This window comes from Calypte anna, chromosome 5A (genome assembly GCF_003957555.1).
Source record: "Calypte anna isolate BGI_N300 chromosome 5A, bCalAnn1_v1.p, whole genome shotgun sequence".
Taxonomy (NCBI): domain Eukaryota; kingdom Metazoa; phylum Chordata; class Aves; order Apodiformes; family Trochilidae; genus Calypte; species Calypte anna.
In genome coordinates this window covers 26779696-26795432 of record NC_044251.1, presented here as the reverse complement: position 1 = coordinate 26795432, position 15737 = coordinate 26779696, and the positions used below count along the sequence as shown (strand labels likewise).

At 37.4% G+C, this 15737-nt stretch overlaps 1 protein-coding gene across 3 annotated transcripts in view; it reads left to right on the top strand.

Moving 5' to 3' along the window:
* The window catches only part of RPS6KA5 (ribosomal protein S6 kinase A5), an 87669-nt gene that overhangs the window by 38392 nt on the left and 33540 nt on the right, over positions 1-15737 (top strand). For 2 of the 3 annotated variants that reach the window (XR_003987629.1, XM_030451561.1), the window contains exons 6-7: positions 8490-8573; positions 10868-10971. Coding sequence is in view for 2 of the 3 variants with exons in the window: in XM_030451561.1 (XP_030307421.1) it covers positions 8490-8573; positions 10868-10971 (188 nt within the window). In the remaining variant the exon portion in view is untranslated. Of the gene's footprint in view, positions 1-7724; positions 7775-8489; positions 8574-10867; positions 10972-15737 lie in introns of those variants that run through there. The other variant, XM_030451562.1, reaches the window with a different exon arrangement.

Here is a 15737-nt window from a genome sequence, read left to right as displayed (position 1 = left end):
TATGGACAAACATAGGAATCTCATAAAAATATTCCTGAAGTCTGTGGAAGAACTTAGCCAAATTGTGTAGTAACTATTGTGTAGCTAAAGCATAGTTTTGACATGAGCCAGTAAGTAATTCTTGTCTGGATTGGAGAATTTTTCACTGGACTTCTGGACAGTCAGTCCTGAATGTTCAGAGCATTAAAGAAGCTCTGAATGCCTTCAGTGAGTTTCTGTCTGGCTACCGGGTACTGTTCTGTTCCATTGTACCCTCTTGTTCTGTGTCACTAGGTGCTGCTCAGTCACAGAGTTGTTACTGCCATCAGACACTGCAGCTCTGATTCTCTAGCTCTAGAGGCTGTTTGGCACAGTGGCACTTGGTGTTTCCAGGGTTTAGTTTTGTTGTAGTTTTAAAATACTAAATACACTAAAGGAGTAGTTCTTAAGCTATTAACTTATGTCTGTGTGATACTTTATATCATAGAATCATCATGGTTGGGAAGGACCTTCAACATCAAGTCCAACCATCAGTCCTTCACCACCTTAACCACTAAATCATCTCCCAAAGCACCACATCTACTCCATCACCTTCCTGGCAGCCTGTTCCAGTGTTTCACCACTCTTTCAGGAAAAATTTCTTCACTGGTATCTAATCTGAACCTCCCCTGGCACAACCAGAACCCATTACCTCCTGTCCTACTGCCAGTCACCAGGGAGAAGAGGCCAACATCTGCCTCACTACAGCCTCCTGTCAGGTGTAGAGAACAAGGTGTCCCCTCTGCCTCCTGTCCTCCAGGCTGAACAGTCCCAGCTCCTTCAGCCTTGCCTTGTTGAACCTCTTCTCCAGACCCCTAATCAGCCTAGCTGACCTGAGTACAGAACACAAGGAATTAAAGTTTAATAGCTGGGAGTGCCCTTTCTCTCATGTATAGTTTCCATTTCTTGAAATTCTTACCCTATAAATTATGTACTCTCGGGTTTAACCTAGCCTTATGACCATGTTCTGTCATTGCTTTTATGGTGAAGGAATTTCTGTTTGAGGAGACATAATGCTACTAAGGAACATTTAGAGAAAAGTAGCTTGGTTGCTTTATTTATTTAGGTTGCATAATTAATTTAAGGAATTAAGTTTCATGGTTCAAAGGAATATGATAGAAGTACAGTGTCTTGGTTTAGTGGTCAGGGTAATCCAAGCCCCAGAGAACAGAATTATTTTCTGTTAGATAAAGGGGAATAAGGAATAAGGTTTGAAGATAAAACTAGAACAGATTTAATTGAACAAGGAAGGGACAGTAACACCTGTGACAAAGAACAAATACCCAAATATGTAGAAAAGACCAATCTTGCTGATTGTTGATATGAGTCCCAAAATCCCTGGCAGCAGAATGGACTTGGGAGAAGGGTCCAAGGCTCTTTCCACACCCAGTGGATTTGGATCCTGCAGAACACGTGGCAATCTCTGAGTGCAGCAAAGCAGCAACTTTCTTCTTCCTGACTTTTATAGGGGTAGTAGGAGATGAAAAGGAATACTGACCCTGCTGTGTTCACCCCCCTGGATCCATCAGGGTTCTAAACAACACCCTTTCTTTAGGTTCTTGTGTTGATACTGTAAAATTAGCTTCTGCCCCCTCAAATCATAACTTATAGTTTCAGAATGTGCCATATCTGATGTTCAGGGTAGTAGTCCTGCATAGTTAATAAGTATTTGTGCATTAAGTAGCTGGCGAATAGAAGCAGTCTGTTCTGTGTCAAAGGTGACCTTTCATGGAGTTGGAGAAGCAGGTCCTAACTGTGAATGCTGAAAAGAATAGCTTCAGTGAATACTTGGATAATCCTTTGACTAAAATATGTTTGCACAGAGATTATTGTTAATAATGTAAGCTGTAGGATTGTAGGAGCCAAGTGTCTGTTGGAACAGTAGCACATGATGTTTGAATGCAGTTTATCAAGTTCAGTAAGTATTTCAAAGGCTTTATATTTAAACATTAAATAATACATCTTCATATAGCAGAATAACTGTCAGTGCTTTCCCTGTCTTCATTCACACAAAAGATAAAATCACAAATGCTCAAGCTCTGAAGCCTTTTTCCAAAGCAGTGTTTACATGGCAAATAAATGCTCTCCTTAGGCTTGGCACACACATGTAGAACAGAAAACTTGGAATGTGCCTCAGTATTCTGAGCCAGGTACTCTAGATGGAGCATCTGGTTATTCTTTGCAGGTGTGGTTTTTTTTGTTGTGTTGGTATTTTGTTAACTAGCTTTCTCTCAACTTGCCCTTCCCAGCATTCACACCTCTGTAGTCTTCTTTCATGCTTTTGTTTGGGTTCTTGCTTTCATATGTGTTTGTTTTGTGTCCTAGACCTCTGAAGCAAAATGCTTTGGGTTCATGAGGCTTCCTTTGATCTTTGTTTTTGGTTTTGCTCCTGTTTTTCAAATGGCATGCTTCACTTTGCTCAGTCTATCTCTTGTACAAACAGCCAATTTGGCAACAGATGGGTGCATTTTATGCCTTATGTTTGCATAGGTGGTGTGTTTCTCTTGATGTAACTTCCAGCTATCTGCAGAAATCTGAAGAGAAATCTTATTTTCTTTAATATTTAGCAGCAATGTACTGATGACACCATTGGCTCAGGAGATATGCAGCACATCAGCCCGTGCCTGCAAGACTCTTGAACCTTTCAATGGGGGTCATCTTCTTATGTTTTATGGCTGCTTTAGAGCTCCAAAAGCTCTTCTGTTCTTTCCTTTAAGCTGACTTATATTTCCTGTCTGCCATGCTATAATTAAGTATGGCAATTGCTTTTCAATTATGCAGATCTTGGTTTCTAGAGGGTGTGGTTAACTTGATTTTGTTGAGTCGTTGAGCTAATGAAGTTATCTGCTTATTGAGGGAGTTGCAGTATCATGTAACAGTCTCTTGGATTCTTGTCCTCGGCACTAAGATTTTTCTGTCTTTACAGATACTAGTTTTTCTCTGACACTCATATATTTCTCTGCCTGTCCTGTCCTGTCCTGTCCTAGATGAAGATGTCTTCAGACAAGTAATAAAAGTTTCTGAGTTGCAAATCTTTGGCTCCATGTGATAAAATGGTGCAGGCCTTCACCCTCCCAGTTACTGAGAAATACCTCCCTTGGATTTTTTTTTTTTTTAAATGCCCAGTCCACTTGCCCTTGTGCATGTATTAGGATGTTGAATCTGCCATTTTCAGTGCATCTGGGCTGTGAGAGTTTTTTGTCTAACTGGAACCTTAGCACCATCCTTCCAGCACAGTGACTTCTTAGATCAGACATAATGGAAGTAGCCCTTGGTTTGAAAAGTTGGCTGCCAGAAGGCAATTAGGCTCCTAAAACATTAGGAGCATGTTTTGAACGAGTGATTCCTTGGCTCTCCTGAAGTTTCAACTAATTCCTTTGATTCACTTTGGAATTACAGTTCTTGTCCCTCATACAATACCTTTGCATATTTTACTGAAGTGAATTTGTCTTGCTTTAGACTAGAATGTTCACTGTCAAGGACATGTCTTGATATTAAAGTAATGACTGTCAGCCAGGCTTTTACTTTTAGATGTTGTGAGTTTGATCAGCCTCTGCAGAGAAATGGAGCTTGGTCCTCATGCTTTTTTGCCACTCTTAACATGCTTTTATTTAGTCGATGAGGGAGCTCATTAGGAAATGAAGGTTTAAGTCCTCTCTGTCTTTGAGGAGGAAAGCTCACACATATGCGTTCTACAACTAAAGGTAGTTCTGAATGCTTTGCCTAGCAATCTACAGTTATAAAGTAGTGCCAAGTGATGACCACAAGGTCATCAAGGGCACGATAGTTCAAAATCTCCATCCTTCTGTCAGCGTTTTTGACTGAATTCTAGAGCAAGTTTTTTTTGATCTCTGGAAGTGGTGTAGTTGTGGTCAACCTGCCAAGGTCAGTATACATAGTCTTGGCAAGGAAGACACTGCTCTGAGGTTTTTTCTTTGGTGAAGCGACTGTCTCCAGGATGAATGCCAATCCATTCCACTTCATCTTGGACAGTCACAGAATACTAATTCTCTGGCCTAAAGGTGGTTTTTGGCGAGGTGCTATCAACATTTCCTGGCTGGAAGACAAATGATGCCATTTCACTTTGATGAAGGAAAAGGGAAGTGGGATGTTAAAATAGACAATCTGGAGAAAAGGCTGCAGGGATCTTAAAGAGATAGTATTGAAAGTGCTCTAGTGACTTAAAGCAGTTACATTTCATTAGGATGCTCAGATCATGTAGAATGATTGAAAGGAACTTGGGAAGAGGGCGCTGTTTATATATCACCATAAAAGTGGGAAAAGTTAGAGTCCTTCCCATGTGTGGTACTAGATTATTTACTAGAAATGGTCTGGTAGTACATATAGGTACATCCACAGTGACATTGTGTACCCTGTAGAATCTTGAAGTGTGTTAAGGGAACATAATTTGTTTTTCTGTTTTAACTGAAGAATGGTTTAACAAAGTAAATTGCCTGGCTCTCCAGGTAAACCTGTGTTCTCTCCTCAAGGATAAAATTCTCTTTATATTAGTGGCTTCATAAAGAGTTGTTAAACTCGGGTTTGAAGTTTATACCTTTGCTACAAACTATGCTAGTACATAAACATTCATGTGTGTGCTGAACTTGGCAAAGAACAGCACAGAAATCAAACCCTGCTGTTGTCTGGTACAAGACTGAGGACTACCTCCAGAGCACCTGTAAACATGGAAGCTCTGCTGACAGCGAACAGAAACAATGACAGTCTGTCCAAGGCAAGGTCAATATTGTCATATGTTCTTAGAGATGGGCTACCATGCTTCTGTTTCCTTCTCTTAGTGTCACATTACTTGCTGTTCTGCAACTTGGAAGAGTGAACTACAATTTTTAAGGCATGGGTGCTAAGTGAGGGAAGAAAATATGCATTCTGAGTGTGCAAAAAATTCTTGAGCTCAAGTATTTGCAAGATGTGTGTTCAGTGAGAATTCATTTGTAGGTAATCCAAGTTCAGTTGTTGTTTAACTTCCTTTATTGTCTAACATCTCATAAAATGGAAGTGTTAATAATGTCGATTCATGCTAAAATGTTGGAGGAGGGCGTAATAAAAAATAGGATTGGTTGTGGGTTTTGAAATATTTTTGGGGGGAGTTGTATGCTTCATTTGTGAGTGAAACCTGATTTTACAAATGGATAGTGTAATACAGCTTACAGTGACTTTTTGTCACAGAATCACAGAATAACTGAGGTTAGAAAGGACCTCTGAAAGCCATCTGGTCCAGCCCACCCTAACTCAAATGCAGTCACCTAGAGCCAGCTGCTCATGACTGCGTCCAGAAGCCTTTTGGTTATCTTCAAGGAGGAAGACTCCAGCACGTCCATGGGCAAGCTGTGCCAGTGCTCAGTCACCCTCACAGTGGAAGAGTTCTCCGTAATGTTCAGAGGGAAGCTCCTGTGTTTCAGTTTGTGCCTGTTAGCTCTGGTTCTGTCCCTGAACATAAATGAAAAGAATCTGTCTCCCTCTTCTGTATTTCCTCACTTCAGCCATTTATATACACTGATGAGATTCCACTGCGTGTTCCCATCTCCAGGTGGAACTGTTCCAGCCCTGTCACCCTTTCCTCATGTGGTTTAGTCCCTTGATCTCTCCTGTATGTCCAGGTCTCTCTTGTGCTGGGGAGCCCAAATGTGACAAAAAAGGAAACATAGTGGAGTTAACGTTCTTCAAAATACTACCCATGTGTAGAGCATAACTGTAAAGACTATTAGTAACACCCTAAAAGAAGGATATTTAACAATGTATGTACATATTTATGTAAGTGCTCCTGTTGAAACTTAACACTATATGAACTGTTTTGTAAGTAATGGCTGGGTCTAGTTGGTGGGGCTCATAATTTAATAATACAGCATAAAGTCTGAGTACTTCTTTGTTATATTTGTGACTAGCCTTCTGAAGTCGGGATTTTTCAACAGAGTCTTATGAAGACAAGTCTGTCAGTTTTTAGTTAAGTGAGAATACTTTGCTTTCATGCAATTGATGTTATTAATGTTCTGGGTGGTGCTGTAGTCTTATGATCTTTTTAATGTTCTTAAACAAGAAACTTGAATAATTTTAATCGGTGTTTTTCTTAATGGTGACAGTGTAACAGTCATAAGCTGGTTCTACTGGAATATGACCCTAGTGTGTGTTATGGCAAATCAGTGTTGATTATGAAGAAAATGATCAGTGGGTCAACTGTTTTTCCTACCTGATGCCAAGTTCCAATCTACTGAGTTTCTTGTTAAGAACTCTATGTATGATAATCACCTACTTTCTTCTGCTTGGCTCTGTTCAGCCCTGAATATCAGCAGCTGACCATCTTTAAATGAAAAGAAAGGAAGAGCTCAAAGATACAAGTACCTCTGTGGAACTTAAAAAAAATGAGGATTTTCTGAACCTAATTACAAGCCTATTCCAGAGTGTTTTCTGTTTATAAATATCTGTTTATTACTTACAGCACAAGTTTTTCATGTTGAAATTTATTTATAAGAAACTATTTCAAAACACAGTTTTTAAAAATTTGTGTGTTTTTAAACACAAAATGTACCTTAAATCCACGTCTAAGGTTGATTTTTTAAGCAGTATATGGAAATCAGTTTTATTTCTGTCTTTCATATTAAAAGCTGAAATGACTGTGAAAGCTAAAAAGTAAATATAATTAAAACTGAGAACCACCAATTATGTTTATTAAGGATTGTAACTGTTCCTCAATTTATAATTCTACATGCTTTGAAATATTTTTAGTGAACCTTCTCACCTGAGATGATACCCGAGATCATTAGGGTTCTGCTGTGTCACTGTATGTGTTCATATACAACTCCCCAGTCTGTTTTTTGTCACTGTAGTATCATGTAGCTTACTGTTAGTATGCAACATGGAGACAAAAGACGTAATTTTGCAGATGATTTGCTGAACTTTCAGCTAACTAAATGATAAGATTTCATTTGTTTCTTTTGACATATTAGCATTATGAATTGTTCTCATCAATCTCAGCTTGGCTGTGTTTTATTTACTCTTTGGGGAGGTAGCAAGTGCAGCACAATTCCATTTTGTATTTTTCACTCCCTTTCCTTTTCCTCCTTCCCCTTCTCCCCCCCTCCCTCCCTTCCAACTGAAGGAAAAGTGAACAGAGGAATGTATGAACAGCTTGAAGTTGGCTGATGCCAGGATGAAGGGCTAGGAATTGCTCATTTTTTTTGTTTTTTATCCCGCTATTTTTCTTTTAGATAACAGGTACTGGAAAATATAATCCAAGAGAAAAAATAACTGTGTCAAAAGAAAGTGGACTCATAGAAAGCTTATTATTTTATGGTTTTGTTTCAGAAACTAATATTTCAAGTTAATATTTGAACAAAATTAGGCCTATAACTATTTTGAACTCAGAATTTTACCCCAAAACCCCAGCCACAGTACCTGTATTTTAATAAATACAGTTTAATAATATGCTGTTGGACTGTTTAGTCTTTATGCCTCAGGGCATAGAATTCTATGCAGTATTGCTACTTTTAGAAGCTTCCTCTCATTAGTGTAGTACATTTTCTTATATAGCACCTGTTTTAAACTCCAAATCTGAATCTACAAATGTAAAAGCTGACTTTTGAAATATTTGCTTTTTTGAACACTCTTCTTTAAAGGACCTATCAGGATCTCTCCCCAAAATGCTAGAAGCTTGAAGGATAAGGGAGGAACAATGTTGCATGGCCCAAACACATGTGCTTTCGTCATTAGCAAGGTACAGCATGACCTCATGTTTACCTCAAAGGTAAATTGCTAACAGGGAACAATTATACATGCCTGTGAAAGCAGCTTAGTTTTGAACATAATCAAGACAGTAACTTAAGTGTGTAGAATAAAATTAAATTTACAACTCTGTCTCTCTGCCTTTCTCTTTCTCTCTCTTGTCTCTCTCCAAGTCTCTTCTTGAGAGAACATTGTTTTTATGTATGTGTGTTTTGCAGAAAAACATTCCTTTTCTAGAGGTCATAATGAATTCCTAAATATGAGGAAACCAAAGGATATTGTATCCAATTTAGTCAAATTGCACATCTTACAATTAAATTCTCCTTTTTATTGAAAGGTTTCTTTCATTTATTGTCTAGAATATTCATATTACAGCCTTCAGAATGTGTGTCTATATTACCATGGGGAATCCTGTATAGTTCTGAAATGCATAGATGCTTTAGACTTACAGGAAAGTATATAAAATACCAATATGTTAATTGTTGTGTGCTTATCTTAGACTGCCACACAAACCTATGACTTTTTTTTTTTTATTATTATTTTTTATTGTAGAAGACTGTAAATATTCCATAGCTTTATGTGATAATCTACATGTGATGGAATATGATTTAGCTAGCAGTTCTGAGCTATTTGGAGAAGAATTGCTGCCAGCATCTCGGAACTGTTAGCCATTTCTGTCCCATATGATTTGTACTGTACTATTATTTGACATAAATTTTCTTTTCTTTTTTTGTTAGAATGAGAGAGCATATTCTTTCTGTGGAACAATAGAATATATGGCTCCAGATATTGTAAGAGGAGGAGAAACAGGACATGATAAGGTATTTGCTAAGTTTATTAGATATTTATTATTATTAAACTAAGTTTATTCTAACAGACAATGGTGTTGTTCAGCTTGAAGGGGTTTTGTAAAATGTGATAGGCTTATTTAAATATGCCTTATTCCATTTTGTCCTAAAAAAGATAATTGTCTATTCTAAAATATATCATATTGATGTATATTCACTTTTTAATCTTAAGGCTTATTTATAAAGGTATTGAGGTTCATTTGTGTTCTATTAAAAATTTGTTCTAAACATGCAGTGGGACAAAAAACTTACCTGATTTCTTTTTAAATAAAAAACTATCTAGTTCACAGTGCAAAATGACATTTTGGTGGCTAATTCTAATTAGCCACCACCACCACTCTAATTCTAATTATTATCTTGAAGCATAGAGTTGGCTATTAATATTACTAATTTTATAAATTTTTTCAGATTGTAAAAGTTAAAATTTGAGCCTCAAGGTTAGATGCAATTATTATGAAAGTGTTAGTAGCTGATGGGTATATCAACCACAATTCACAGATGAATATTTAAACAAAAATAAAAACCCTTCTCCCAAAACAATTCTACAATATTCCTACATAAATTGTTCTGATTGCTCACTATACAGAGAATTTTTTGAGAATATATCATCTTTGGGTTTTTCTTTCTATAGGTTGAGTTGCCTTGCCTTGCTTTTCTTTTGGGGGTCACAGAGTATAACTGAGCATGGTTCTTCTTATAACAACCTTCTTAAACAGTGGAAGATGTTATGTCATCCTCCATGTTCTTTTTCTGGACTAACTAGACTCAGTCTGACTTTGCCTGGGAAGGTTCTTTCTTCTTCTCTGTGTATCCTGCTTGTCTTTTGGTCTGACTTTGCCTGTAAATCTGTTCAGATCGGGAGCACTGTAGTGAGCTCAGTGTTTCAGCAAGGAGTTGGCACTTCTGAAATACAGCAAATTGATCACCTCCCTGATTCTTCTGTTTAACATAAAAGATGATGTGCTTTGTCTTTTTACTTAATCACTTTTTCTACTGTACTGCTTGTCCTATTATTGTTAAAAATACAAACTTAGGAATTGAAACTTTTTCCTGCATCCTATTTGTTAATTTAATCTTGCCAGTTTCAGATCTTCTCTCCAGTGTGTCAGTCAGTTTGAAGTGTGATTCTGTCTTCTCAAGTGCCTACGAATTGTTGCTGAGTATTGTTGCTGATTTAAGGTGGAATCTCTGCTCTATTGTCTTTGCTTCTATCCAATACTTTCATTAGGTGTAGTGTAGAGCCATAGAGTATTCTATAAGAAACAGCTTTAGAGTTTGATAAAAAATATTAGCTGCTAAATAAGGGTGGTTTTTCAGTTGTGATAGTAGTTGTTTACAGCACACATTCTTTTCCTCACCCTCGGCAATGTCATGTGAAGCAGTCTTTGAAGGGTTTTAGTGTACTTTGTATTTTCAGCATTTAAAGATCTTATTTAAGTAGAGACAAAGAGATTCCTTTAGGATGTTGTGCTCTTATTAATTGGTGGTTTTGATTTTTAATCTCTTCTAGATAGCTGTATTTTTGTCTAAAAGACTTGCTGTAGCATTTCAGTATTTATTTTTTTAAAGTTTGATTTCTGATTCTGCAGATCCTCCTTTTCTCTTGGTAAAACACATGCCAAGAAAAAATTTACCTTTGGGTTTCCTCTCATCATTGTGTATTTGCAAAGGCAAATTACTAACCATGTAGAGACTTTTTCATCTAGTTCCTCTAGATACTCTTAGCTGAGTATATGAATCAGATTTTATGTACCTTGAAGCAAAAAATCCTAAAGTATGACACTAAATTGTCATCATTTCAGCAATAGTTTTCCTTTACTGTGTTAATGTTGTCAACATATGTAAAGAAGAACCTGAGTTTCATAGATTTGTGAATTTTCTGAGAACCTGAGAAGTTCAAACACCTCTAGTGAAATTAATTTTATCAAAATTACTAGACTGCTTCCTTTATTATTCCCTATTATTCTTTATTATTCACAATGATAAAAAAATTAATGGAGGGGGTAGAAACTTCAATAGTTAGTGGAAAGAGTTCAGCTTGAGAAAGTAGTTGCAGAAGCTAAGTGGAGAGATACTAAAATAAAATGAAGTTATTGTAGAATTACCACTGCACTTGTTTATGCTTTATTGTATCCCAGTTTGCCTTTTTATTTATAGATGGGCTATTCCTTTGCTAGTTGCTTTCAGGGTGAATTATTTTGTTCCTTCTTTTGTTAACAATTTTGTTTCTATGTATCATAACATATATAATTATTGCTCTTCCATAGGCTGTTGATTGGTGGAGTGTTGGTGTTCTTATGTATGAATTATTAACTGGAGCATCACCATTTACAGTTGATGGAGAGAAGAATTCCCAAGCAGAGATTTCTAGGTAAGATTCAAAACAAGAAAGTATGTATTTGCACAGAAAGTTATCCTTATGCCATAAACTTTCTAAGAGTTCTAATAGAAAATTTATGAAGAAAGTTCTACCAGGGTACCATTTTAGGTGCTCCAGTTCTATTTAACAGAATTACTGATGTCTCCATTGGCTGCTAGATTTTTTTAAAGGACAGAAGGCTCTGGAGATTTCATGGTAGAGCCTATAGCTATCTACCTGGAATGCATAGCATATGGTTAGTTGGGAGTCCAGAGGGAACTATTTGATGCTAAGACTTAATGTGAATCACATGATGTCAGTGACTGGCCACTGATCAGCTCAACCTTTCCATAAAGCAGAGAGTTTTAAGAAAGTGTCCAACTTGCCTGTAGCTGGGGATACACATATAGATCTGACACCTCAAAGGTGGATCAGAAGAATCTGGCAATAGTTCTGAGGTTGACAGGACATTCAGTTGAGTCATTTTCAAATGTAAAGTGAAAACTGCTTTGGAAACTTTTCCCTCTGCCCTTTTACAGGGCTCCAGCTTGGGATTCCCTTCTCTGATTCCCTGAACCTGTGGATGATGCTTGTAATACAGTTCTGATAGCACTGATAATAAGCTACTTAACACTTCTAGCATAAACCTAATATTTCTGTTGGTCAGCCATGGTGATCTTTTTAGGTTTTTTTGATCTGATTGTGTCTTTTACTTGGTGGAAGCAAAAAAAGCTTCAATTTCTGTACTCTTGCTGTTTTATTATCATCTCTTCCTCAGTCAGGTTCAAGCATCTGCTTTCAGGCTTATAGTGGAGGGTGAAAGGTGGATTCAGTCTCAGTATCACGTGTCTTACACCTCTGTCTTGAGCAAAATAGTTGCCTTTTATTTTTTTTCTGTCTATAAAATTTTTCTTTAGGTACCTAATGGTTACCAATTCCTGGACTTTTTCATCCTCCTCCCTTGTAATTAGTTTTGTTTCTCGCTGTTACTGTATTAAATGAGTTACATAGGTATGGTTTCCAATAATAAATTCTGGATATATACATATCTGGATATATATGTATGTCTGTACATGTATGTATCTAGATACCTGATTAAATATTTTTCTCGATATATAACCTCTCTTGGTTAGTAGGTCAAGAGAGGTTCTCCTCCCCCTCTATTCTGCATTGGTGAGGCCGCACCTGGAGTATTGTGTCCAGTTCTGGGCCCCTCAGTTCAAGAAGGACAGGGAAGTGCTTGAAAGAGTCCAGCGCAGAGCTACTAAGATGATTAAGGGAGTGGAACATCTCCCTTATGAGGAAAGGCTGAGGGAGCTGGGTCTCTTTAGTTTGGAGAAAAGGAGACTGAGGGGTGACCTCATCAATGTTTTCAAATATGTAAGGAGTGAGTGTCAGGGAGATGGAGTTAGGCTCTTCTCAGTAGTGACCAGTGATAGGACAAGGGGTAATGGGTGTAAATTGGAGCACAGGAGGTTCAAGTTGAATATTCGAAAAAAATTTTTTTACTGTAAGGGTGACAGAGCCCTGGAACAGGCTGCCCAGGGGGGTCGTGGAGTCTCCTTCACTGGAGACATTCAAAACCCGCCTGGATATGTTCCTATGTGATGTACTCTAGGTGGCCCTGCTCTGGCAGGGGGGGTTGGACTAGATGATCTTTCGAGGTCCCTTCCAACCCCTAGGATTCTGTGATTCTGTGTGATTCTGTGATTCTGTGATTTAATAGTAATTTTTTTATATAGTTTATAGGTTGGTCAGTCTAATGCTAAAAGATAAATTGGTCAAATTGATCAGTAAGTTAGGTTGCCAAATTGGTTCTGTTGTTAAAAGATGTTTTTATATTCTTCTACATAAATTGTTTTTTCAGCTGTGCAGCACATCAGAATTTTCACTAGTTAAGCTTTTTGCAGACTGAATCAAAATGAAAAATTAAGAAGATACCTTGCAGCTTCTAGCTAACAGCATATTTTCCCCACTTGTATTATCTTAACCACTGGGAGCAATCTGCTGTCAGTGTTGGAAAACTCCCAATGACAGTTTGTAAGGCCTTTATTGAGCATTGCAAGGGCATTCCTGCTTAAATCCTTAAGATTATCACCCTGGAATAAATGAGGCCAGAATTCTCTGAAAATTCTCATTAGACTGCAGTATAAGCCTTTGACTTGTATTTTATGATTTTTTTTTATTGGCTTTAAATACTGTCCCTTCTTTAGAAGGATGTTTTATTCATCCAGCAAACACATAGTGCATCTCTACTGCTCTGCTAAAGAACAGGTAGGAAACCAGATGGTCACTCTGTATAATTTTTCAACTATGATCTAGCATCAGCCAGTGATGGATGGATTTTTTCATACCAATATTAGCAAGTTCTTTGGGTAATTTGTCGGGCTCAGCAGCCTGGCACCTGTTCTATCATAAGGAGTGGATCTGAAGATACTGATAAAGAGGAGGAGCATTTAAAGGTCAAGGTTTCATTTCCCTGCTGTATCTTTCACTCACTGAAGATTAAGCATATGTTTCTTCTCATCATTCATTAGCTTGTTTTTCACATTATTATGTGTGCTTTTGGTCTGTTATGTTTATGGGAGAAATTAATCAGAGCTTAAATTCTTGATAAACAATACAAATGGTGTTGGATTCTAGCTCTGCGTAGGCTGCCACAGAGAAGGGTAAAATGAAAATAAGCCAGTGATAACCTCCTTGGTGAGGGTGATTTCTCCCAAAGTGTTTTCAGTACAACCAGACTGCTGTCATCAGCAAGGGGGTAATCTCAGCTCATCCCAGCTCAGAGGGGTTGTACTAGGCTAGGGGAAGCAGAAAATACAGTTAGTCCTTCAGTAGCTTTGACCAGTTGCCACTTGGTACATTTCACTCTTTCTGCTTACATCTGTTACTGGACCACATAAACAAGAAATGTGCAAGAGAATGGAAGTCTTCCAGGAAAGAAAAGGAAGTTTTGAGCTATAGACTATAGCTTCTTTTCAGAAGCACAGACATCCTGGGAAGGACTTTGACATGCACAGCTTCCTTCCTTTGAACACCTTGTAGACTACTGTTACAACCTTGAGTGACCTACCTTTCAATTAATGAAGTGATGTGCTAATGATGCCAGACTCTCTTTACTTGGTCAAGCTAGTTGATTACTCTTCAATGATTTCTGCTCTGACATGTTAATCCCACATGATCTTTTTTTCCTGGAAGCTTGCTTTCCATGCTAATTAATGTGAATACAGCTTTACATACTTCAGTTCCATGATAATTGTAAGTAGTTCATGGACCTTCTAAAAATATTAGCTTCATTCTTTACTACCTCTGTAGTGTGGTTTTGGTGTAAACCAATCCACAACATCATGAATATTTTATGCTATCAATCAGCCAAACTCAAAAGTATTTCTGAGCAAATGCCTCTGGCATTTATAAATGCAGCTTATATGGACTCTGCTTGTACAGCATGGCAAAATGCTGCTTTCTGTGCAGTGCTCTCTAGGAGGGTCAACAGATGGAAGATACATAGCTTCTCAGACAGCTAAATACCACTTCATTGTTAATTTTGGATTTAAAAGGAATAATTTAAAACAGTCATCTTGGCAAAAAAGCAGGAATTGCCTAGTAAGTTTTCCGTTAGGTAAAAGAGAGTGTTATACTGAACTATTACTGGCAAAACATACATGCTAATTGTTTTGACATATAAAAATCATTATAGGGGATTCCTTCTCAAAGTTTCTACCCAAAGAGCAGAATGTCAATATGAAAAGTTACTTCATAAGCCTGTGTCAGCTTCCCCTGGGACTTGCTCACTTACCATGTCAGTGATACAACCAATTGTAGTTCACAGTCTAACTGAAAACATGCAGTATGTCACTGGAAATCTGCAATTGGAAGGATAAGAATTTCTAGTGGTGTTTACTGCTAAGAATTCTTTTATTTTTTCAGTGCAATGTTCTATAAAAGAATTTCCACTGCTAATGTTAATTTCCTTCTGTTTTTCTTACATGAATGTTTGTATTTGCGCGAGAAGCCTGAGACAGGCAAGAATCTTATGGCTACCACTTACAACTTAGCAGTAATACTGTTACTGCTACAGAGACTGATCTTCTGAGGCTGCACAGAGAAATTTTACTTATTCACTTTGTTAACCTTTTCACTTTGTTACAAATCATCCCAATGCAGCATCTTTTTTTTATTTTTCCAGACATTTTTAAATTTTTATCATGCTTGGTTATCTGTAATCTCTGGCATTTTTCAGGCAGAAAAATGCTCTAGAATTTCTATTTTAGATTCTAAGGACATCCTAGAGTCTGAATCACATTGTTTTGGAAGTCAGTTAAAAAACCCCTGACTTATGGACTTTGTTATTTCCTTTTGAGAGCCCAAAGAGATCTTGTCTCTTTCCAGGATCTTTGGTATGTAGGTTTCTGATTCTCTCGTCAAAAAGGTTGATAAATACATTTCCTCACACTCATCTAACTGAAGTGATTTTCAAGCTAAGAAGACATGGTAGATTTTGCTACCCTACTGTAAATCATGTAATTTTGCTATGAAGATGTTCTGTCATATGTCTTAACTGCAGGAAGGTTTACTTCTTTACCCTCTTCCCCTTTCTGAAACTGGGTGGTTTCTGGAGAAGCTGAATTTTTACTTCTCCAACAGTCTTACAATGTAACAATCTTCTTGTTTAGTGATGTTTAAATTTGATATTAGTGTCCCTAGTTAAGAAATAATTTGTCAATATTGTACTTTCTTCTTTCCTATAAAGTGAAGTGTGTCCGGAAGTTAAA